The 24,386-nt window shown below is 31.9% G+C and overlaps 2 protein-coding genes across 2 annotated transcripts in view; one reads left to right on the top strand and one right to left on the bottom strand.

Moving 5' to 3' along the window:
- Nucleotides 1-24,386, bottom strand: part of LOC129224532 (probable ATP-dependent RNA helicase DDX5) — a 53,101-nt gene that overhangs the window by 9,285 nt on the left and 19,430 nt on the right. Inside the window, exons 9-12 of the mRNA XM_054858999.1 lie at nucleotides 23,286-23,331; nucleotides 21,758-21,822; nucleotides 21,524-21,585; nucleotides 18,913-18,972 (exon numbers count right to left, since the gene is read on the bottom strand). Coding sequence (XP_054714974.1) covers nucleotides 18,913-18,972; nucleotides 21,524-21,585; nucleotides 21,758-21,822; nucleotides 23,286-23,331 — 233 coding nt within the window. The remainder of the gene's footprint in view (nucleotides 1-18,912; nucleotides 18,973-21,523; nucleotides 21,586-21,757; nucleotides 21,823-23,285; nucleotides 23,332-24,386) is intronic.
- Nucleotides 2,750-24,386, top strand: part of LOC129224533 (Fanconi anemia group A protein homolog) — a 97,553-nt gene continuing 75,916 nt past the window's right edge. The window contains exon 1 of the mRNA XM_054859005.1: nucleotides 2,750-2,860. The gene's annotated coding sequence lies outside the window, so the exon portion shown is untranslated. The remainder of the gene's footprint in view (nucleotides 2,861-24,386) is intronic.

Below are 24,386 nucleotides of genomic sequence, written 5' to 3'. Positions count from 1 at the left end.
AAAAATCCCCATTGATGCTGAACAAGTCTATACAGTTGTCGATGAAAACAAAGCAGTAAACATTCCAATTGAATTTTTAAATTCCCTGGATACACCAGGAATGCGACTACACGATTTCCAGTTGAAAATTGGCTCAACAATTTATTCTTTTTCGCGATTTAAACCCACCTAAATTTTGCAACGGTACACGTTTCTTCATCAAAATTCAACAATTTTGACGATAAAGTTTAAAGGAGAAATGTTTGTGTTGCCACGTAATCCATTAATAGCGTCATAATTTTCAAACACATTTGAAAGGCTTCAATTTTTGATTCGTTTAACTTTTGCAAAGACCATAAATAGATCTCAAGAACAAACAATGCCTTCTTTTGGTTTGGACTTGGAACATAAATATCTCTCTCATGGGCAACCATATATCACCTACTCACAAGTGGAAAGTTATCATACTTTTCGTATTACCAAAAGACTGGTTAAGCAAGAACATTGTGCACAACTTAGTGCTTAGACAGTTTTCAGTTTTCAAATAATAGAAACAATAGTTCGAAGTCAATGTTATCTACTTCATTGAAAATACTTAATTATTATGTTTTTAATTTAGTTAGTGTATTTTTTAAAGAAGTTATTGATTACAAACTATAGAGAAAGCAGACGTGAATAAAATGTTGTGTAGAATCTAAATGCGTATGGTGGTTTACGCTTAGTTTCTACATTCGGTTATTTTACAATCAGTTTCAATATTTACTATCACTTTCAAGTTATTTTTGCTTTTTTTTTTTGGCCAAAGTCATACTTACAAATTTTACTAAGCGTAAGTATAGTGCTTTTTCCATAGAACATTTAGTTCGTACTTACTGAATTCAATAAGTACTTTCTTCAGCCTGCACTGTAAAAAAAAAATTCGAAACGTTACTGAGTAAAAATTTTCTATACTTGCTTGCAGTTCTGGCTAAGCTTTGGCTATGTTTGCATTACTGCTTATAGAAGTTCCTTAATAAATCAGAAAGGTGCTAAGCTTTTTTTTCGTTCCTTCCTAAGTTTACACTAAAGTTCCAGAAACACGACTAACTTCAAACGGGAAGATCTTCGAATTTTTAAAGAGGTTTCCGAGATAATTTCAGGAAGGTTATTATTTTTTATCGGAAAACTTTCCGGGTTTTGGCATGACAAGTTCCTGGCAAAAATTGGCCACATCAGCTGCCCATAATTTTCCAGGAACATTTATGAATCGTTTGTACATTGAATCACGCCCATTATCAATCTCATATGTTTTAAAATCGGCTATACTATTTTCAACTCTATTAAAAATATTTATTTGATTCTATCAAAATAATGAGTAAAATTTTATTTTAATCCAACTTCTTTGCCACAGCAACGCGTGGCTGGGTCAGCTAGTATATATATATATAGATAATCAGGGCTCAAATGGAAATATGTATCTATATATTTTATGCATTTGAAAATTAAGTTAGGAAAACGCTACAAATGATTCCATTTTTATGCCATTCTTACCAGTGTCTTACCAACAGTTCTGTATGGGTTTGCAGCAGATGACGCTAGTCTTTCAGAATAATGGTATTGTTTAAGGTTTTTTTTCTTTGGTTCTGTTGGAAATACCAATAAATATTTTCCAGCTAAGTAATGCGTTTTAGGATTTTTGTACTGTTAAATATTGCTCTGTTAAATATCAAGCTTGTCATTGATTTAAGCCTAATTTAGTCCTTAGTATGGTCAAAGTGGGATGTTTCAAATCTTTCTTGTTTTTTACCTCTTCAAATCTGTGTAAGAAATTGCTATGGTTGTACAGTTGATGCAATTTTTTTATGTTGTTTACTTGACATTTTGCTCCCAAGCGAGAATTTGTTTTCGAGGCCTTCTGTGCAAGTCTGCAGTGCAAGAATTGATGAAAAGTTTGAGACAACAATGTGTTTTAAATTCACATTGCACATTCACAATAAGTTGTTTTTAAAATATAAGCAATAAAGTTAACTTCAAATTTCAAAATCAGCACTTTTCCAAAAGTCTCTGTTAAAACTTTTTGTTAATATGAAATACATTTCCTTTGCTATAAGAAAGTGAAAAAAAGAAAAAGTGTTGGCTAAAGTACTACTGCATAAAATGTATTGCATATATAAGTAAAAATTATCATAGTAAATTCTTTCTTTTCATTCTTTTAAATTGCAGCTAGTAATTGTTGCAGAGCTTCATACTTTTGAATCTAAAATTCATTCATAAAACATTTTTTTAAAAATATAAATAAAAGTCAAATTCATATGAAATAACTTCAAATTTGCAGATTTTTAGAGCTTGAAAAACCTTAACATGTATGCTTCATAAGATATAATACTTACCTTTAATATTTTTTCTAAACAAACTTGATCATCCTTCTTTTGAGAAATTTGATATGAACAAGATAAAAAAAATCATGAATTGAATCTCAAACAACTCTCCCCAACAAATGCATCTAAATTTAAGTATTGTTTGTTGTTTAATCAAAACGAAAAATCTAAAATTGCTTTTCATCTTCAGAAATTTGGGACCTGAATTGAAGATGCGGGCACGATTGTTTGACAGCAAGTGGCAACGATTAAACACGGGATCATGAACATAAACATATAGTGGGTAAGAGCTCAATTTACCTGTGGTTGGAGAGTTTCCAGAGGCAGATGCGAGGATCTTGGCAAAATTCCTGCTGTTGAAGCTCTCTAGGTTCCTTTCTTTTTCTTGTACACAGGCGACCTCTCTCCTTACACCCCTCTCAGAGAGCAAACAACAGGACGAGCCTCCTCGCTCAGATGATGCCTCGATTGACATCCAAGTGAGGACACAGCAGAGATGAATCAAACACCGTGTCCCAATAAAGGTGTCTCACTTTTGATATTGTGTACTATTTTAGAGTTAGATAAATGAAAATTGATTTAAATTATCTATTAAATGATTCAATGGCGAATAATGTGCGTGTGGTGCAATATATATCATTAAGAATTGTTAGGCTGTACGTATTGAAATTATCTTGATTTGCATGTGTAATAATGATTTTTTTTATTTAGTATTTATCAGAAACTCAACATAAAGAGTTTCAAGAGAAATGACTGAAATAACAGAAATCTTAGTTTGAGGATGGAAGTATAAGAGACAAAGAAAAGTATAGAAATAAAAGTGAAATAGAAAATTATTGTACACCAAACTTTTTAAAAGCATGTTAAAGATTAAGTATGTTTTGAAAGCTTTGTAGCATCAAGATTCGTATTATATCAGGAAAATGATGATTTTTCTTAATAAGTTACATAAGAATTTATAGGTCTTGTAATAAAAATTAGTTCTTAAATGCAATTTAATGGGAGAAAAATCAGGACTTTACACTTTAAAGGATAGAATCTTTTGAAAAGCATTGTTCAATTTTCAAAATTTAAAACTAATAAAAAAAAACTGTTGTACATTTAAAAAAACCTTTATCACATTTTTTAATTTACTAGCAGGTGTTTTTCCTGTTTGTGTGTGTGTGTTTTAATTTTAATGGGCATAAAGTTTGTGTTGTAGCCTATGACACTGATTTATTAAATGGCGATGTTAAAGAATCGTTCATTCAGACGCTCTCCAAAATCAGCAGAGTTCCCAACCACAGGTAATTGGAGACACAAATCTCTGGCTGACATGACGGCAGCTCGGTGGCACTCATGTCGCTTGGGAGATGTGGGGTCCCAAGCCTTGTCCCGAAAAAGAGAGCAGATGTCTCCAGACGGAGGACATTTTCGTCCTGAGGGAGCAAAACTCTCGTGGGATTGCTTTTAATTCATTCTTGCAGAGGCACCACTAATGTTAATAAGCCAATCATTACAGTGCCTCTGAAAAGAAAAAATGCCACATTAGTATGGGATGCCTTTTGAATTGGGGAAAAACAAAACAATTACATATGGAAAAAACTCGATCACCCCTTGCTTGGTTTTCTCTCAATTGATTTGAAGAATTTAAGACAGATTATTATTAAAACATTACTAAAACAACGTGTACATATACTCTCAAGTAAACAAGTACTCAAATAGATGCTAAGAGAATTGGAACATACTTGCCAAGTTTCGGAAATGGCCATCAGTAAAAAATTAATGTGCAAATCACTAATAACCGATTGAAAGTTTGCTTAACTTAAATGATGAAAACACAAAAAAAAAAGCATGATAAATAAATACAATTGTAAATGGTTAACTAGATCAAAATACTTTAATAACAACTTATATGATCGGCAAAACATTGGGAAAGACTAAAAATGTGAAAGAATTCTTGAATTTGAGTAACTCGAAACATTTCCCGACTTTTCATACTTTGCAGTCAAAATTTCTTGATTTCTATAATTTATCGCCATCCCAAACATTCTTAACTTTAAAAAAAAAATTCCAACTAAGCAAAAAACAAGCTGAAATTTGTCAGTTCTACACCTAGTCCGCAAAAGTTGGCAAGTATGTTCGAGTGAAATTGAGTTTTATAGAATTATCATTTAAAAATGTATACAAATGTTAATTTTGGCTTTTTATCAACTATTTACTCAACACTACAACGAGAATAGAACACATGTTGACCAAAGAAAACATCTTACATACAAGAGTTTCATAGTTCAGCAAGTAAAATACATATTCATGAAGTTCTGTATTCCTCTGCAAGATTAGCTTGCATTCCAGTTATCAAGCTTTGCTATTAAAGATAAAGTACATATTTTTTACACAGGCAATTCTCGCATGACATTTGGTGCGGAATGAAAACAGCTGATTGCAGAGATGCCAACCTTCTGCTACAGTCTTCCTTAGCAATTTTTAAAACTTATCAGTAGCTCTTAATACCAGACAAAATCAGATGCAACAAATATTCAGTATTTGAAGAAACAAGGTCCCAAGAAAAAATAAATTAAAATATGCATTACAGTTTGAAAAAAGAAAATACAGTGTCCAACCCTTCCCTCTACCAATGAAAAACTAAAACAAATACATATATTTTGAAAAATAAATAAATAACCAAATAAATAAAAATATGAATTACTCCCTCCCCCCCTCCCATTAGAGCAAAACATCCTCATCCCTCCCAAGGGAAAAAAACTTAAAATATGCATCATACAATTCTAACAATGTACCCCAATCCTCTCAAAAAAAATTCCTTAATTAAAACACACATTTCAGTTTGGAAAATATTGAAAATCAACCCCCCCCCCCCCCCTCGGAAGAAAATAGGATTTTACTGAATATACATTTAAAACAAAAAGAGCAAAACAAAAGTTCCCCTTCCATAAAGAAAAAGGAATTTAATTAAAATATGCATTAAGAGCAAAATTTCTCTGAAGCGGAAGGAAAGGAAAAACGTCCTTGTTCTTAGGTCAACAAGGTTACTACAAAATCACTCCATGTGGGTAGAAGTTTGGGTTATAACCGGTTTCTACTGACATTTTATCCCCCAACTTCCAACTTTCCGATCCGATACTGCCAACTACCACGATCGTCAGCAATAGCTTGTTCTGGTGCTCTTCAAAGATTTTTTTTTTAACAACCGCACCAAGTGTCTAAAAATGTCGCAATTATCATTTCATTTTCTGTAGAAAATCAGGCATTTTCCGTAATTTGTAGTTGACTTACATTTCTTGAATTCTTCTGCAGAAACTATGGAAAGAAAATCCGTAGCATTCGGTATCTCTGTGACTGCATCAGTTTCTCATAATCTGTACTTGCTGTCTTTGTTTGAAAAGCAAAACACTCAACAATTTACTTTCAAAAGACAAATGTTTTAGCTGATATTCTTTTCTCCAGCCATTCATGTCCTAGGAAAATGTTTGATGCCTAATTCCTAAAGCAGAAGGGGAATCCCCAACACCCAGCACAAAGAAAAATGAAATAACACTCATAGGGACCAAAAAATTTACGTTCCAAAAAGTGGTAGACTCGATTTGAAAAGTACATGTTCTGATAGAATAGAGCAAATAGTAAGACTTAATGGATTTCTGTTAACCTGTATCCCGATACGTTTTTACCCAAAACAATTTTACTAACCATGGAAAAGTCCTAGGAAAAACCTAGTTAGCAAGGTTTTACTGTATTTTTAAATACTTCTGCAACAACAATCAATTATCAGGAACTGGAGTGAAAAAGAACAAAACATAAACAGAAATAGTTCTTGTTGTTCTAAAATTATGCACATACCAGGACAAATGGTAGTTTTACATCTAGCCATTAAAAATGCAGGACTTTGAAATCCAAAGAAACTCAACTTAAAATGTAGCAATTGTGTTTGCAATTGAAATGTCACACACAGCAATATTGTAAAATAACAGACTTTCATGAATGTAAAAATACATAAATCAACAACACATTATAAACAGTCTCTCAATAGTTTTCATCTTTTGTTACATACTGACTTCTAGTAAATTTACAGTTCACCCCCCCCCCATCTGACATATACCTCTATCCCACTTAGTGATGTGGATCGGGTAAATACCCAGCGGGTAGGTAAATATTTCTCAAGTATTTACCCAAGGCCTGGGTAAATACCCAAAAACTGGGTATTTTACAAAAAAATGCAAAAAGTGAGTTGGAAATATATTTTTTAAAAATCTAAATATGAAATAATTGGTAAAACTGATACATACATATGCATTACACAGTTTATAATATTTTTTATTGAAAGACTTGATGAAATTATGAAAGAAACATATCGTGTGAACCAAAGAATCTAAAAAAAAAAGGAAGCATGAGGGATGTTTGGATGAATAAACTGAGAAGTTATTTGGACTGTGATGTTATTTATTTTATCGCTGTTTAAGTAATAACGTGACAAATATAGAAAGTTTTCACGTTAATAAGCAAAAAAAAAGTCAAAACATCGTTTTCTGTTGCCTTGCTCATTTGCATTTGCTTCCCGGTACTTCATGATGAAAATTTATTCAAACTATTTTTAATACACGCAATTAGTAATGTAGGGTGGTAAGATAAATATTTTTTTGGGTATTTGTCCGAAGGCAGGGTAAATCCCCAAGTAATTGCATTTTGAAAAAAATTTTAGATGGTATCAAAAGGTGATGATTTTTTTTTAAAACCGAAACTGTAAAATGAAAGATTAGAAATATAAAAAATTATATTTTATAATTTTTTTTAAATAAAGAGTTAATAAAATCTTATCAAAAAAACTGTCAGAATTTAGAATAAACTATTTTAGGCTCAAATTTTCTTTTTAAAATACTATTTTGGGATTTTATTTTAAGCATCATTCCATCATTAACACAGGATTTTTGAGACAGTATCAAAATTCCTTCCTGCTGCAAGTGCAGCTATCTTTAACCTCCTAGGCGGCAGACATGTTTTTCTAGAATTCCTGATAGGTGTCAACACCAAAATACCATGTGGACCCATAAGGAGTCAGTCTTTTCTCAAAGGAATTTTACCTCCCTTGCTAATCCGCAGAGGGAGTAGATTTCCTTCTGTTTCATTAGTGACGCGTGACATTGAACGACAGTTCACCTGGGCATCAACGCTAGCACAAAAGAATATCTTTGGAATGCAATTTCCAGCCTAGTTGCAACTTACCACGTGCTATTTCAACTAGATTTCAAAAAAGGGGAAATACTAAGCCCATTTGAAAGCATGAGCATGTTGTGATTCGCTTCTAAATTCGAATGCGGATGTCCTAAATAAGACACGGGAACAAATATTTTGGTGCACTATTTTAATGTTCTAATTACCTGTGTACTTATGTTTTGAGAGCTACTATTACTTTAATTTTGTCTATTATATCTTGTTTTTACGATATAACAGTGGCAATTTTTCTTAAATATTTTTATTTAGGCTTTAGTATGGGTAAAATAATGTAAAAAAAAACACTAACTTCTCTGAGAAACCTTTAAAAGTTGACAAAACGCCAATCTGCGTTTTGTTTGAAGAACCAAATAAAAGTTTTTTTGTTGCACTCGGAAACTTTCCTAATATTCGACTTTCAGTGATTTTTATCTTCATAATCTCCTTGAAAATTCCAGAATCTTCTTTGTATAAACATCATACTTGTCCTGATATCGATTAACTTATACCTTTATTCCTCATACTTCGCTAGTATCTGCAAAATGATCAGAACAACTGTCTAAATTATTGTGTGAGTAACCATTCACATTACATCTAAAGCATCTCCTGCAATTATTGAGAATGCTTCAATGCGCATTTTAGTGTACAGGCTTTCAAAACCCTATTTATGCCATACCTTTTTAACTTCATGTTTAAAAAAATATATATAGTTACTAAAATGTGGGCAAAATGAGCTAACATGGAAATATTTATACTATTAATCAATACTCTGCCACTCAGGGACGTAACTAGAGGAGGGGCAGATGGGGCTCGTGCCCCGGGCGACAGATTTCAGGGGCGCAATACTGAAGAAAATGCATGAATATATATTTACCCAAGGAAAAAGTGAAAAAAAAGAAACAACTTAGTAGAAATTAAAAATTTAAAAAAAAAAACCCCTCAGGACAGGCACAGGCTGACAGAATGAAAAGATAGACAGAAAGCAGGTAGACGCAGTAAATGGCATAAATGTATTTTCTTAGAGTGACCAGTTCCTGTTACATCTCATCTAAGAATCACCCAAAAGCAGCAGAAATGCTTAAATCTGCTTCATCCACAATAAAACCATAATAAAACTGTCAACGTAATGTTCCTTTACTACATAAGAACAAGAGCTAGTCTACCCTACTGGCCTCAGGTAAAATCGTTTTACAGCGTTCCCTCGGACTTAGCCCCTTTTTAGAAATTGGAATGAGTTTCCACCCCCACAATCTTGATCCTATAGAATAATTCTCTAAACAGTTTGTGGTACGAGCTCTCGTACTACATATTTCTCTGATAGTTTTGCCTTTTTCATTTTATTATTCCTCGGTATGTTTTGCTCATCTTGTGTAGTTTTAATTCAGTTAAAAAATATGTCGAAAAAGCAATCCGGTCAGGGCCTGATTACTGAATAGGCCAACTAGGCCGTGGCCTAAGGCCCCCAAATGGCTAAAATGACTTTAATCTATTGCTAATTGTTTCATCTAACGGCTAAATTTATATAAAGTTTTTACGCAGGGGTCTCCAAAAAAGTATTTGGCATAGGACCCATCGATATCTTAATCGAGTCCTGCATCTGGTGCTGAATTCAGGAGGACAGCTAAAGCGAGCATGGAAAAGAAAATAATCAGTCCTCATCTTAATTATCAGCTTGGTTAAATGTTTAAGATGTTTGGTAAGATATTATCTAATTTAAAAACTTTGCACTATAATTATTGAGATTCAATGCAAAGTTTTGAAGGCTGATAATATTTTCTTTAGAAAACATCGGTTTTTTCGAGAAAAATTGAGCTAAATTGAGATATTTTCTGCTTAATATGAATGTAGTTTTGCCTTCCATAATATTTAAAATTTCTTCAAACATCAACGTCAATAGGTAAGAAATCAGTCAGTTTTCACAGCTCTCAAACTTGAATTTTGTTTCGGTACTTTTGATGAATATTTAACATTAAAACATTAAATGGAAGTAACTTGGAAAAAAGGGTACTGAAAACATGTAATAATAATATTTTAAAGATTCGTTGTTACTGAAGAAAAAAAATAGAAAAAAAAATGCAGGCACAGATACGTGTTTCCGTGTTGCAAGGAACTCTTTTTTGAAAAGCTGATTCCTTTATACTGAGAAATGACCCTGCTCTTGTAGCCCCCAAAATATGGGTTTTTTTAAACAAGTTTTACAGTATGCTGAAGACAAAATGTTTTCCCATTACTATAAAATGCAGGAATTCTGGTCAGTAATTTTTGGTGCTTCTCCCCTACCCCGCTCTCATTTTTTTTTCTTTTACTCTTTTATCAGTTCTACGGAAACATGAAATTCATGCAATTTCAGGAACAACACGCATTTGTTTTTGTAAAGTAACGAAAGTTACTCGCATATTACAAGATAAGTATTAAAAATTAATTTTGAATGCATTTTATGTAAATTTTAATCCTGATTCTTATGTAACTGCGCATCATCTGCACAGTAGTGTGCTATATTTATATTTGATAGATAAAATACAGATTAAAATGCTAGGGGTCTGCCGCCATCTGCTCGTCTAACGTTCACCTATCCCCTATTATTGCTTTGAAATCTTATTTGGCTCTCAAAGATTTAAATTGTCTGTTAGGAAGAATCAGATTAAAATACGCTTTACGGTTAAAGCAAAATGAAATTCCTGCTCCTCCCTCTTGTGAAAAATAGAATTTAAGTTAAGAGCTCATTATAATTACTAACAACTTAATAGCTCATTATAATTGTAACAATAATAAAATCCCGCTCTTACACAACGAAAAAAAGAACTTGATAAAAATATGCATATAAAATTTATTTCAAAACAAAAGCGCTTCAAAGAACAACCCTACTCCGGGGTTTAAACTAAATTGCACAAACTTTCCCAGCCATAGGGGTTAAAGGGCTCCTAACCAGTTTTGTACTTTTTAAAAAACTGTTTTCAAATTCATCTTCTCCAATAACATTTCCCTCTTTAGCTCCGGGCTTGAATTGAGTTTAGCCAATGACTTCCGATGAAATAGAAACTTCTATATTTATTCATTTACTGTTCTAATTAAATGAGAAAATTGGATCAAGCTTCACCTGATACAGAGAAAAACTTTTTTTTGACCGACATAAAAGGGGTTGTGGGATTGTGAATGACATAAAAGGGCTGTGAGAAATCTTTCATCCCCTTAAAAGTATACATGGGAAGTTTTAGACTAAAAAATGAATTTCAAAAAAGAAAAGAAAAAAATACCCTTAATTCGAAAAAAAAAAAAAACACTCCGAGGTACAAACCATAGGGGTCCGAAGTAATTGTGTCCGAAATTTCAAAGATGAGGATATTATGGGGTCTCCTGGGGCGTGGGACAGCCAAAAACCCAATTTCTTTGACATTATGTTTCTAAAAATACGCATAGAGAGGTTTTGGAGAATTTTTCAGAATTTAAATATTAGTATTTTTATAAAGCTGTTAAAAATCCACCATTTGTTTTACCATTGAGATGGGTATCACCCGGGATGAATCCCCCCCCTCCCGTCAGTGTGACGCTATTGATAATCATGTATGTATGTGGGTGTGTTTTCAGTGGATTTTCTGTGTAATATACATTGAAAGGTCTGATGCTGACATTATCAAAGATTTTTTTCAAGGGGTGGGGGGCGCCAAAGCGAGATCTTGCCCCTGTTCGAAAATGACCTAGTTACGTCCCTGCTGCCACTACAGTAAGTACGCCAATAAATTCAATTTTGGTCTCAAAACAACATTAGAAAAATATATTAAAAAAAAGTAATAATGAAAAGAAAAACGCTTAGGAGGGTTTGATTCAAAATAATCCTTAATTTAAAAGTTATGGTAAAAATTCACGTTTTTTTGGGTAACTAGAAATTTTTAGAAAATATATTAACTTCAGCTTTTACTCCTAATAAAACTGAATTAGGAAAAACAAAATCATCCACCACCAACTGAAATCCTGTACAGCCATCGGGCTCCAGATTTAGCAGGTCTTATTATCAAGACTTTTGGAGGCATCTAAACCTTTCGCACTCTGCATGTCATCAGACACGAAAACAACAACATCGGATCTTTATTAATAATAAAGCTCAAAGTCTCTCTGGGTGGAGGATGTCTGTAGGATGTCGGTGACGCGCTTAGCGCCTAGACCGTTCGGCTGATTTTCATGAAATTTGGCACAAAGTTAGTTTGTAGCATGGGGGTGTGCACCTCAAAACAATTTTTCGAAAATTCGATTTCGTTCTTTTTTTATTTCAATTTTAAAAACATTTTCCAGAGCAAAATTACCATAAGATGGACGAGTAAATTCCGAAATTATCATGATGTGAAATGGGAGAGCGAATGAACATAGCCAATTGGCGAGAAATTCGTTATCCATTATTTGTAAATATACAGGCATACCAAATGACCTTTTAATTTTCAACTACAGGCAAAGCCGTGCAGGTACCACTATTACCAATACACGTCGGAAAACTTTATTCTTTAATGAAAAATTTTATACATTTTGAAAAAAAGATATCTTAGTAAACTATTTTGCTTGACAAGATGTTTGAGGAAGGGGGGGGGGGGTAAAAACATACATACAGTTCCTCTATCTCAAAAGCATGCTTTGAAAAGTGTTATTTTTCAGGATTTATTGCGTTTATTTATTTTCTATATTTTAAAAATTTTAGTAACATTCTTAACGATATCTTGCGCCTTCTATCATGGTTTCCATTCCTTAATTCATTTATTCTTTTTGCGGAAAAATAGTCTCTGAGGAAACAGACCAACGGACAAGCGTTTCCACCACCACAAAATCCGATTTTCAACTTTTTTTTTTTTTAGTTTTCTTGTTGAATTTGTTTTCAACTTGTTAAAAAATAAAATGTTTACACTCATGCAATAAGTGGGAAACACAATAAAAGTATTAAAAATTAAAAAATATAGTAATAGAAGTTGCAGGTACATGTTTCGGCATTTTAAGGAGCCTTTTTTAAAATTAAACAAATTCAAAATTTAAATTATGGTTAAAAAGACAGCTGTCGCGTTTCACAACGGTAATAAATCTAATGAAGTAGAAGAATAAGAGTGCAAGTATGATGTAAAGTCATTAATTTTTCATAAAATTTTATGACGGTATATATTTTCCACTAGTGGTCGGAAGTGGGGTTGTTTCCTTCAGTAAAAAGTACTAGATTTAGTTACTGAAATTGATAGAATAGGCAGAAAAACAACAAGGATCCAGAAAATATTTTCATTTTCCCAACAGTTATTTTTTAATTAATATTTAAAAATGTCCGATTTTTCAAATAAGGCGTGGTTTTGATGACATCACAAATGATGCACTTTGCCGAATCTTTCTACTACGTTTCCACATTATGATAATCAAGCAGCGAATTAAAATTGCGCTCTACGCTTGCTACCAACTATATTGTTGCCAATACGCATGAGTAAAGATGGGAATTACATATTTTGCTCTTTGAATGGCAACATTGAATAGTATTTCATCATTTGTGATGTCATCGACAGTAACATTAACAATGAAAGCGACCGATTTAAGTATTTTTTTGAAAATATTAAACTTAAACAAATAATTTTAAAAATGATCACAGCCTATGTTTTTAAGCATGCTTTTTCAGAAAAAAATACTTATAAAATTTTGTAAACGGTCCCATTCTTGCTATTTATATCATGTTGTTTTCTTCTAACGCATTTTCTGCTGAATTATTCGAGTGGTTATTTATTGTTATTTAAGTAGAAATGAAAAGTTAAATCAGATTTTTGAAAAACAATGTTTTGAAACGAAGGCATGACTCACATACTGTTCTATCAAACGAGTATTAGCCAGCAATGCACTTTTAATAAAAGTTCTTAAAGAAAGTCATTTTTATTCCGAATGGAATTTAGCATTTCTTAACCGTTAACATTTTTTCTGATGAGCTAGGGAGGTGAAAAGTTAAAAGACATTAACATCTGTAGCAATTAGTGAGACTATTGCTCCCTAAAATATTTAAGCAATCATTGAAAACGATCCTTCTTTCTGAATTTTTTAAACAATTTCTTCACTAATTCTTCGCTGTAAAACCGTAGCATCGATTTTACTTCGAACACCAATAATCCAAAGGCGCATACGCAGCCCCCCCCCTCCGTGGGGGCACAAGAGGTTTGAGGGCGCACCCGCTGAAAGAACACTATGTTTAAATTAAAGACCAATTGTTTTTGTGGGGAGGGGGCACACTTATTAATTTTGTGTGTGTGGGGGGGGGGCACATTGAAGTCTCTGTATGCTACTGCCAATGACATTAAATTAAACTCTTTTAGTTTATTTTCTAAAACTTTCGTTTCGTCTTTTTAAAAAATGTTTGTTTTTTTTCCTTTAATGTTGCAATTTTTTTATACAGTAAACCTCAATCTTACGTCTCACGATTCTACGTTTTTTTCTGTTTTTCTTTTTTCATATATTCTGTGTTTTAATAATGTTAATTTATCCCGTAAAGAAAGTTTCCTTATTTATGAATTTCTTGCAGCGTACATGTTCTAAGGGAGGAGAGGAAAAATTTAAAAAAAAAATGCTCTAAAATAAGCAAAATGTTTCCTTTTCTGCTTTTTTAAAGCTAATCTACGCTGTGAAAAGTAAATCTGAAAACATCCACCATTATAGACTATTTTCACCCTAAATACCCGGATTCGCAACTAAGTGTGTTAAATTGATCTAAAATGTTGTGTAAAATAATGTTCGTTTCGTAACATATAGATATTATACCTTTTTAAAAAGTCATCATCAACACCTTTACTTTTCTCTATTTGATTTTTGCTTTTCGTGCATTTTTCATATTTTACGCTTTCCCGTATTTTAAATCTTTTAACCCAGTCCCTTGAGAAATGTAAAATCGGTATTTCCCTGTAGCATCTTTATTAAGAATTACATACGTGCATTCCTTAATGCATAAATAATTTATTTCTTGATACTAATTTTGCGTATCATGGTATAATATTTTACGATTCATTAGTGATTTTTTTGCCATACTCTTAGAATAAAAGAAAGTTGAAAAAGAAAGATTGAATTTGAAACACAGAATAAACCCCTCTTTGCAATACATGATGGGAAAATTTTTACTTTGCCGGAAATGATTTCAAGTTCATTTTTTGGTTTTCTGTTTTGTCTTCAAAATTCCTCCAAGGTTCTACATACCATGCTGGCTATCGTCAATGTCAAACAACAACACGCCTCCCATTTAAATTGAAGAAGAGTCTACCCCACCTCCTATTAACACGCTAGAGTGACTACGGAGGAAGCGAAAAATGCCGCTACGAATATATTTGTAGCTTGTCGTTTTCAGTACGAAAAAGTTTCCGAACATATTCGTAGCCTGCCACTTTTAATATAAAAATAATTCCGAATATATTCGGGCTTGCCGCCAGGAGGGTTAATTTTGTTTCCCATTATCAGTTCTTTATCATTTTGAAACATTGCCTTCTTGGAAAAATATTGGACTTCTTAAACTTGCAATACTTTTAGTATATATATGTGTGTGTGGAAGTTAGTTGAAAAAAAGGGCTAGTCAAAAAAAAACTTCAGGAGCCACTACAATTGAGAAAGTCATAATACTGTCGGCCCCACTTAATCGAATATCGTCTATTCCAAGAAATTTTATTTGATTAAGCGGAGTATTCGATTAAGTGAGGAAAGTGTATATATCTTTCAAAATTGGCAACATTCGTTTTAAAACATAACAATAATACATAAATAGCTATACAAAGCAAATAATTAATAATACTGACAAAAAGTTTTTGAAATAAGTTAAATAAACAACAAAATAGTTCAATAATTAGTACGTATATTACAAGTATGTATTAAAATCACAAAAAAATGACTTACAACTTGAGTTTTGAAAACTATTTTGGTACCTTTTGCCAGTATTTTTTTTTTTTTTTTGAAAAATTCCATAACAGTGGATTGCTTGATAGTCCAGTCATATCAGGGGTTTCACCTCGGAATGTGAGATAAGAAGCTGTAAACTCGTATATACCTATATTTTGCCATTTTAATTGCAGTCTCAAAAGCCTCATAAAATCTCATGTCCGCTTCCTATGATATTCAAGGTCAAAGATCACAAAAATCAGTTTTTTGCAAATATCTCGCTTCCTATGGGTTTAATGTTATAAACATATATTTTAAATATTGTAGAGCATAAATTTCTCTCCAATTTTTGTACAAAACATTTTTTTGTACCGTTAACCAATTTTAAGATAGAGGCCAAAAAGCGTGCAGCGCTTACGCATTTTCAGCATAGTTGAAGGTCAACCGTCACCCCCCATTAACAATACGCATTTAAAGTCTGTATGTCCTCAAAATTTTTATAATTATGAATGATTTACATTTTTTATTACTTATTACATCAGACTTGTAATTTTTCATTAATCAAATATATATTTGTTTAATAACGCTTACCTATTTGTGTTATTAAAAAATTGTTTTATGCATTTTGTTTGCAATGCAATTGCTTTATACATTTAACCGTTTTTGAGATAGAGGGCAGTGAGCGCACAGCCCTTACGGTGATGATGGCTGGTTTATTACTATGATAGCTGGTTTAAAATTTAATTATTTAAAGTTAAAACGCTCTGATAAAGTTTTGCAAGTTTCCATTGTTAACAAATCTGAAGATTAATGACTAAAGAGTATCTGTAGATCCATTGCTACCCTTTCGAGAATAACAGGTTAGCAAACAATTTGAAAGAAACCTTGAGGAATATCTTCATTTTAAACAAACTCCGTATCCAACACCTTTATTTGACAATATTGGAATGAGAAAAATCACGAAGCTGACGTTATATGATAGTAAGAGACCTGTCATCGTTTCGTATGGTGCAAGGATGATACATTTTCGATTATTTTAGATAAATACGTAAGACATTTGCAAACACATTAAAGTTCCAGAATAGTTGTTGTATTTGACAATTACTCAGACTATAGTAAAAACATAAAAGCAGTGGAACAGCTAAGAAGGTCTGCTGCTCTTTCAGAATCATATGAAGTTTGTTTCGATGAAACAATGATCGTACCAACTAGCCAAGGGAATTTATCAAATCGAGGTAAAAAGACAAAAGTTATTAATATGCTTATTGAAAAATTAGAAGCTATTGATATCACTAAGAAACAGGTCAGAGATGATGCAGATGTACTTAGCATTGAAACAGCTTTTGAAGAATCAAAATGTCAAAGGACTGCTGTCATAACAGGGGAGGATATAGAATTAGTCATCAGTCTAATTGGGCGAACTCAGTCACACCAACAAGAAGTTTTCTTTAAAAAAGTTGGCAAAGGAAATGTTAAAGCTCAAATATATTCCACCAAAAGTTTTGATAAATATCCTCATTTAAGAAACATTTTATTTCTGCACACATTTAGCGGCTATGACACAACGTCTGTGCTGTTAAAAAAAGGAAAAAAAAAACTAGCTCAAGTACTTCAACAAGAAACTGCCCTGTACAAATATTACATGAAAATTTAGTATGCATCTTGCTGGCAATATATAGTGCTCCACAATCAGAAGACAATATCAATCACTTTCGTTACTCACAATTCATCAAGTCAACAAATCTCAATAAACCTGTGCCAGCAGTATTTCAATGAAAGCCTACCTAGGATCTTATCTTTAAATGCGTTTTACTCAAAACTTGAAAATGTCCACCTACATCCCTTTGCTTCTCACTGCTTCATATGGGATTGATCAAAAATAATTTTAAGTAGTCGGTAATAAAAAACGTAAATCATTTATAATCATAAAAAATTTGATGATATTCAGACTTTAAACGGCGTATTGTTTATGGGGGCTAACAGTTGACCTTGAATTATGCTGAAAATGCAAAGCGCTGCACGCTCTTCGAGCTCTATCTCAAAATCGGTTAATGGTACAAAAAAATGTTTTGCACAAAAATTGTAGAGAATTTTATGTTCTACAATATTTAAATTATATGTTTATAACATTAAACCCATAGGAAGCTAGATATTTGCAAAAAACTGATTTTTGTGACCTTTGACGTTGAATGCTTTATTAAGACGTGGACACGAGATTTTATGAGACTTTTGAGACAGCATTTAGAATGTCAAAATAAAGGTATATACGAATTTACAGCTTGTTATCTTACATTCCGAGATTGAACCCTTTTTTTTGGCTCTTGAAAACATATTTCTGACTCAATTCCCCTTCCCCCTCGTCTACGTGTTTTACATTTAATATTTATTATCACTTAAAATGTGTATTCTTTTAGTTATTTAAGTCAATTAGCAACTAGGTTCCCTTTTTTTTTCGGCAATGACAAAGGCAAAAGAAATTTGGAAGAATATTCAAATGTTTGTATGGACTATGAATGTTGCTTTTCTTGCCTGTTGTTGGTGGAAAATATTAATTTATATTTTTATGTCAATAATTGCTCTTACTAAATTTAATTTGAATTTATTCAAAACGTTTCTCAGCAAAAATATTTGAGAAAGCTGAAAAATATTATTCGTTTATACAGGGAAATTATTTGATTAAGCAGAGATCTTTAACATCGCGAATATGGGGAGATTTTCGGTTCCAGGAAGTTTTATTCGTATAAGCAGGGTATTCGTTTATCCATTACCAGATTAAGCGGAGCTAACAGTACGAAATTTAAAATACAAAGGGCGTTCAGAGAGTAAGTTTAATTATGAAATAAAAAAAGAACAAGTACAGATACAGAGCAAAGAAATTTATTGCACAAAAACTTACTTTCCGAATGTCCTTCGTACGTAAGTAGTAGTGGTAAAATCTTAAGATATATATAAAATTCGCTATTTTAATTTTTTAGTCCCTTGATCATTTTCTTTTTAAACAAATTTAACGTGAGATAATTTAACAATACACTGGGTAAAAGAAAACAAATTAGATACAATTAGCTATTTTATTACTATTTACATTAGTGATACAACCACTAGCACAGTCAGGCTTACCTCCTGGATGTTTTTTTTTGGATCTAAACAGCCTTTACATGTGTACAAAAAACCGACCCTTGTGATTCCAACCAAACAAGTGAGTTCAGTTCAAATTACCATACCATTCTAATGTAACACCCATATGTATAGCAGGTTATAGCATTCATTTAATTACATTCTTTTTCATGTATTCAAAAACAATTAACCATAAATGATTATATTTTCACATTTAAAGAACAATTATGAAACAATATTTCTAATTCTACACTGTTCATTTTTCTTTGAGAGAGTATCAACAAGTGATGTACCAAACAAGGGGTGGAATAATTATGGAAAAAGGCACCCATCTTCTTGTGTCATGCCACCCTGAAGCAAAATTTATCAAGAAGAAAAAATAAAATTAAGGTTTTCCACTCACCAAGACCTCGTGCAGCAACATCAGTGGCTATCAGGATGGGAGAACGGCCACTTCGAAACTCTATAACAGGAAAATGTTATTTTGAAATTTTTTCTTAAAAGCTTTAAAATAAATAATTATAACAAAAATGATCAAAGATCTTTTGAGAGCCTTTTTGTTTACCATAAAGATGACACATCTAATTTCAGATTACTTTTCTTTACAAAATTTACAATTGCAAAAAATTACCTTCTTTAAAAATTTACCCTGCATTAGGATACTTTTTTTTTTTTTAATATTCTGTACATGCAATAAAAATAAGTAATTAAAAAAGAGTTGGCACATAACTTCCTCTCATTTGAAAATTTAGCAGAGGAAGGCACACAATATGTTTAAATACAAGGAATAATACATTATGTTCTCCTCCAAGTATGAATTTTTCTGATCACTTAGCATTTGATGTAAATTTCATCTAATTAACTACAGATAGAAACATTGTCAATTACACAAAGAGCCAGGCACAATTTAGATTGCAAAGACTGCAACTTCCTAATAATACCTAAAGTAAACACTGTATGAGCACTTTTTAAGCAAGTAATATTGAATTCAGCTTTAACTCTCTGATGATTTTAAGTGTCTTATTACGCCCTACCGAGCAAGTTTCAAAAGCATTTTACTTATTTTTCTGATGCTAAATGTTCGTTGTCAAATGGTCCAAGGCGCAGGGCGATAGCTAGGCATTGATTAAAAGTAGGGCACTTGAAATAACATGGCAAGTTAAGTCAAAAAAAAATTTCATGGGGAAGAATTTCACGCATCTTACTCATGACCCAGGATTGTCCCAGGGTTAATCTAATGTGTCTTCCGTCTCATATCTACTACTTTTTGTCTCACATTTAAAGCTTTAACAAAGCCTAAGGTAAATTACCAATATTTTTGTGGGCCTCATTCATGGATAAATACTATTTGATACATGTATTGGACTGAGCTAGTTTAAGGGTCTAAGACAGTAGATTTTCCTGGACACATTCACTGCGTGCTATTAAATTCTCGGCAGCTCCATTCTCATAAACTGAATCTGAATTCAATAAATTTTACTAGAACTATTTAAAAATTATTTTACATTACATGACTCTTTACTAGGCTTGCTAGATTTAATTAAATGTTCAACCTGGACCACAGGAATGCCCCCCCCCCCCCGCATCTCGAGTATCCAAAAGGGTACACAGTATGCAAATCAGGCTAGATTTTAGAGTCTTTTATAGGGTAGTTCATTCTCAATGCTATGAATAAACAGTTACTAATTATGAGCCTAAACCATCCAAATAAATAACACAATCAGATAAATTTAAACATTTTATTTCTTACACGTTAATTTTTATAAGTTACTTTAATACGAAGAAACACTTTGAATGAGGAATAAAAATTTGAATAATATTTATGTGTACTTTCTAGGAGTTTTTTTTAGAAAGTATTTTTTGGTTTTAATCTTGTAAAAATCCTTACAAACTAATCCTATATAATTTTACAAGTTAATATTTCAAATGACAAAGTAATTATCCAAATAATCCGTCACAGTTAATTATTTTTAGACTTGTTTGGTCAATTGTAATCAAATTCATTTTCTACCAGGATGTGAAGTAAACCGGCCGGGGCACCGGGATTTTGTCTGAAAACCGGGACATCTGGCAAGCCCACCCTTTACCAATACAAAAAATTGTATTTTAAGATCAGGAAAAATTTAATATTTTGATCATTTGAATCAGGGTTGGCAGGTTTCTGCCAATGCAGTTAAAATCACAGTTAGACACTGGTTAAAACTGGCAAGGCAAAAACTGGTAGAAACTCAGAAAATAACACAAGAGTAATTACTAACACAAAATGAATAATGCACAGGACAAACAATTATATGTTAATCAAGATACAATTCATTAACAACATTATAACCATTTAAAATCCAGAAAATTCTCTCACGACCGGTAGAACTAACAGGCTTTGTTCTTCAAGGAACAAACAAGATTTGTGAAACTTTCATCTGTTGCTTATTTTATTAAACTGACTCACAACACAGTAGCTGGTGTTGACTGAGAAAAAATTTGTTTCAGAAAATGGGGTCAACTTGTTTTAAAAACTATGATATTAAATAGAAAATATAGGTTAATATTGGCAAGTGAAATTCTGGCATTTTTTTTTTTTTTTTTTGTGCACTTTATAATTTAGTAACTGCTAGTTTAAATCTGTCGTATCATTTCCTTTTCATAAGCCACAGTAAGATTCTCCTTCATCATTACATTAATCCTAACATTATGGGCATCTGAAATTGAGCAGTTCTCTTTTTGAACTAAGCCAAGGTTTTTTTTTTCTTTTTTTACAAGGATGAAATGCAATAACATTTTTAGTTTTAAGCTCATGTGATTTAGTAGTTACTAGAACTATTAAAGATGTTATTTAGTTTTTGCCAGTTTCTGCTAGTTTTTAACCATTATAACCAGTTTCAGTCACTGGCAGAAAATAAAAAGTTTCTGGTGGCAAAAAACCAACACAAATGTCACATCACAGCTCAACCACAACTTGCCTCTTAACATTGTATGAATTATTTTAAAGAATATAATTAAAATTAAGAAAAGCGTACCATTCAAAACCCAATCTCTTTCAGGCTGTGATTTATCTCCATGAATGCACATAGCAGGCCAACTGAAAAGTAATAAATAAAAATGATTGTTAAAAGATCTGGGAATAACTTTTTTTTAAAAAAAGAGAGCTTTGTTTGATGAGTTACAGCCATAATAGTTCAAGTAATTTTAGTTACGAGTCTTATTAATACAAAGTTCATGTTATTTAAACATAAAATGCAGGAGAGGCTTACCCATCACGCCTAATTTTCTTTGTTAATTCATCTACTTTCCTCTTGGTTTCCGCAAAGATAATGGTCTGTAAGATAAAACATGTATGCTTGTAGAAATATTTAAACAAACTTAGAATTTCACATCACAATCTTGAGATGCACTATCAGTTCAAAATGATGAAGCACATTAAATATCAAAATACAAGATTCTTTTTTAAATAATACAACAATACTTAAATGTGTGCATGTCTTCCTTATAAAACAATGCAGATAAAAATCTATTAGCTGCTGCATTGTACTCTAGGTAGAAAAAAAAAAGTTTCTTAAAGTGTGCTTTTTTTTTTCTGTCTTTCCTAATTATACATATATTTTTTAGCATGGCAGATTCTATAAAATTTAACATTTAATGCTTTAAAGCAAAACTTAATATTTGTCACATCTGTTTGAAGAAAACCAAAACTGTGGCCAGCTTTATAATTTTTTAACCTTTAAAATACATTGAGAAATCGGTTAAAATAATGAATTTATTAATAACATCAACCTTTTTACAGGTTGTTACAGTGTCCACCTACAGGGGGAAAGGGGTCATGGTGCAAATTGCGCCATTGAAATTTTTAGGAGGGATGTTTTGAGGGGAATTTTTTATCTTTTTTCGGGGGGAGGGGGGGGGGACACCCCTGCTTTTTTGAACCTCTATTAATGACTAAATGAAAATGTTTTCTCTTTTTCTGCTTTGGTTTCTATATTAATTTTATTTCCTAAGTTCAATCTTTCAAATGTCCTCCTAAAATTTTTAATAAAAATGATTATGGGAAAAAAAAAGATCAGTAAAATAATATTCTTTAATAATGGAAAAGCTAATGGTTTGAAACAAATACATAACAATCCACTATGTGATCCCCAAATATAGCCAAATATAGTTTCCCTCACCATTCCCTACCTCTTAACATGACACCTTAAATTTACCCATGCAGCAGATGTGCTACGGTATTGAGTGATCTCCAAGAATGGGGTGAGAAACCCATCCCCAAATACCTTTTCTTCACCATTCTGTACCTTTTAACATACTGCTTAGGACTACCATGCAGCAGCATCACACAGTAAACAACACACTAGCTATCACAGCATACTCATCATACATGTTTTTTCAACAAAAAAAAACCTAATAAGCTTAAACTTTACTTACTTTTTTCAGTAGGTCATAACATGCAAATCATAGTTTAAAAATGAGAACAAGTAATGCAGTATATAAAACTTTATATTGCAAAAGCTACAAAATCTAAAAATAACATATTTTGTTAGCATTAATATAATGCATTTCTCAAAAATTTGAAATTGAAGGTTTTTAATATTTGTTAACATTATAAGCAAGAGAGAAAGATAGTTTTTCAAAAAAATCTTAATAAAGGAGCACTTGTCTCACTTGAAAATATAATCTGAGTACATTATGCAGAAAAAGAGTTTATATATAAATTATAAGCAGAAGAAATTAGAAATAATAAACACAAAATATAGTTTACCAGAAAGAAATTTAAATTTGTGCACTCACTTTGTTATCTTTTTCTGCTACTATTTCTTCAAGCAACTTAAAAAGTCTAAAAAAAAAGTTCAGGATATTAATAAACAGACCTTAACTGCAACTAGTAGTTTACAAATGAAACCAACTTCACGGAAGGTTTTAAACAGAATAAAACGTATTTAAATACAATTAGTAATTGATAGATAGAAATTAATAGATTTGATTTAAGCATGATTCAAGCTTTTTACTCATTAGTTCGTACAGAAACTAAGGGTATTTTGACTTTTAGGTAACAGAAGGAAAAAATTAAAATAAATAAATACATTTTTTTTTAAAAGCTAAAGACTAGTAATATGAATTAAATTAATTTTTATAACTCTTGATATTGAGTAGTATTTTCCATTAATTGTCTACTCACCATTTAAAATAACAGTTATGCAATTATTATGACATTATTAAATCATAGTTACAGAGGAAAATGGTGTATGTAAAAATAGCATTTCAGGAAATTGTATTATGACATTAGTAAATGTAAAATATCTTCTTCAGAGTGCTTCTGTACTTAATTATATCATTTGCAAAATTCTCTCATTAAAATTTCAATGTTCTAGCAGAAACTCAATTTTTTCATAGCTAATTCAGCATCCTTTTGTGCTAAATATTTGCAGTCAGTAAGTATTGACCAATTTAGCTCATTTTTTCCCCTTCATTTAAAATATCATACGGAACAAGGAAGAAAACTTCTTCCAAAATTTGTTTTTAGATCCCCTTAATGAGTACACATACACAGATACACATGGGCGCCCATAAGCAACATTTTAAGGGGGGAGGGGGGAGGCTCAAATATTTTGCCCCACGGAAACAAATTTCAGTACAGATTAGAGTTACTAAAATTAATGGCTGGAGAAGAAATGGTTTTTACATTTTCGCAAAGAAAAACATACTAAAGGCAAGGAAATTTTGATTTATACTGGGGGGGGGGGGGCTTGAGCCCCCACTTACCCCCTATATGGGTGTTCATGCATATACACACAAACCCACACACATTAAATGAAAATAAATTAAAAGTTTAACTAAATTTTTTTCTCTAACTGATGTTATTGATATTGTCTTGTGTATGCATTTCCAGTT

The sequence above is a fragment of the Uloborus diversus genome, chromosome 6, assembly GCF_026930045.1.
Source record: "Uloborus diversus isolate 005 chromosome 6, Udiv.v.3.1, whole genome shotgun sequence".
Classification (NCBI taxonomy): domain Eukaryota; kingdom Metazoa; phylum Arthropoda; class Arachnida; order Araneae; family Uloboridae; genus Uloborus; species Uloborus diversus.
The sequence above is the reverse complement of the archived record's forward strand: the minus strand, read 5'-3'. Positions and strand labels throughout refer to the sequence as shown.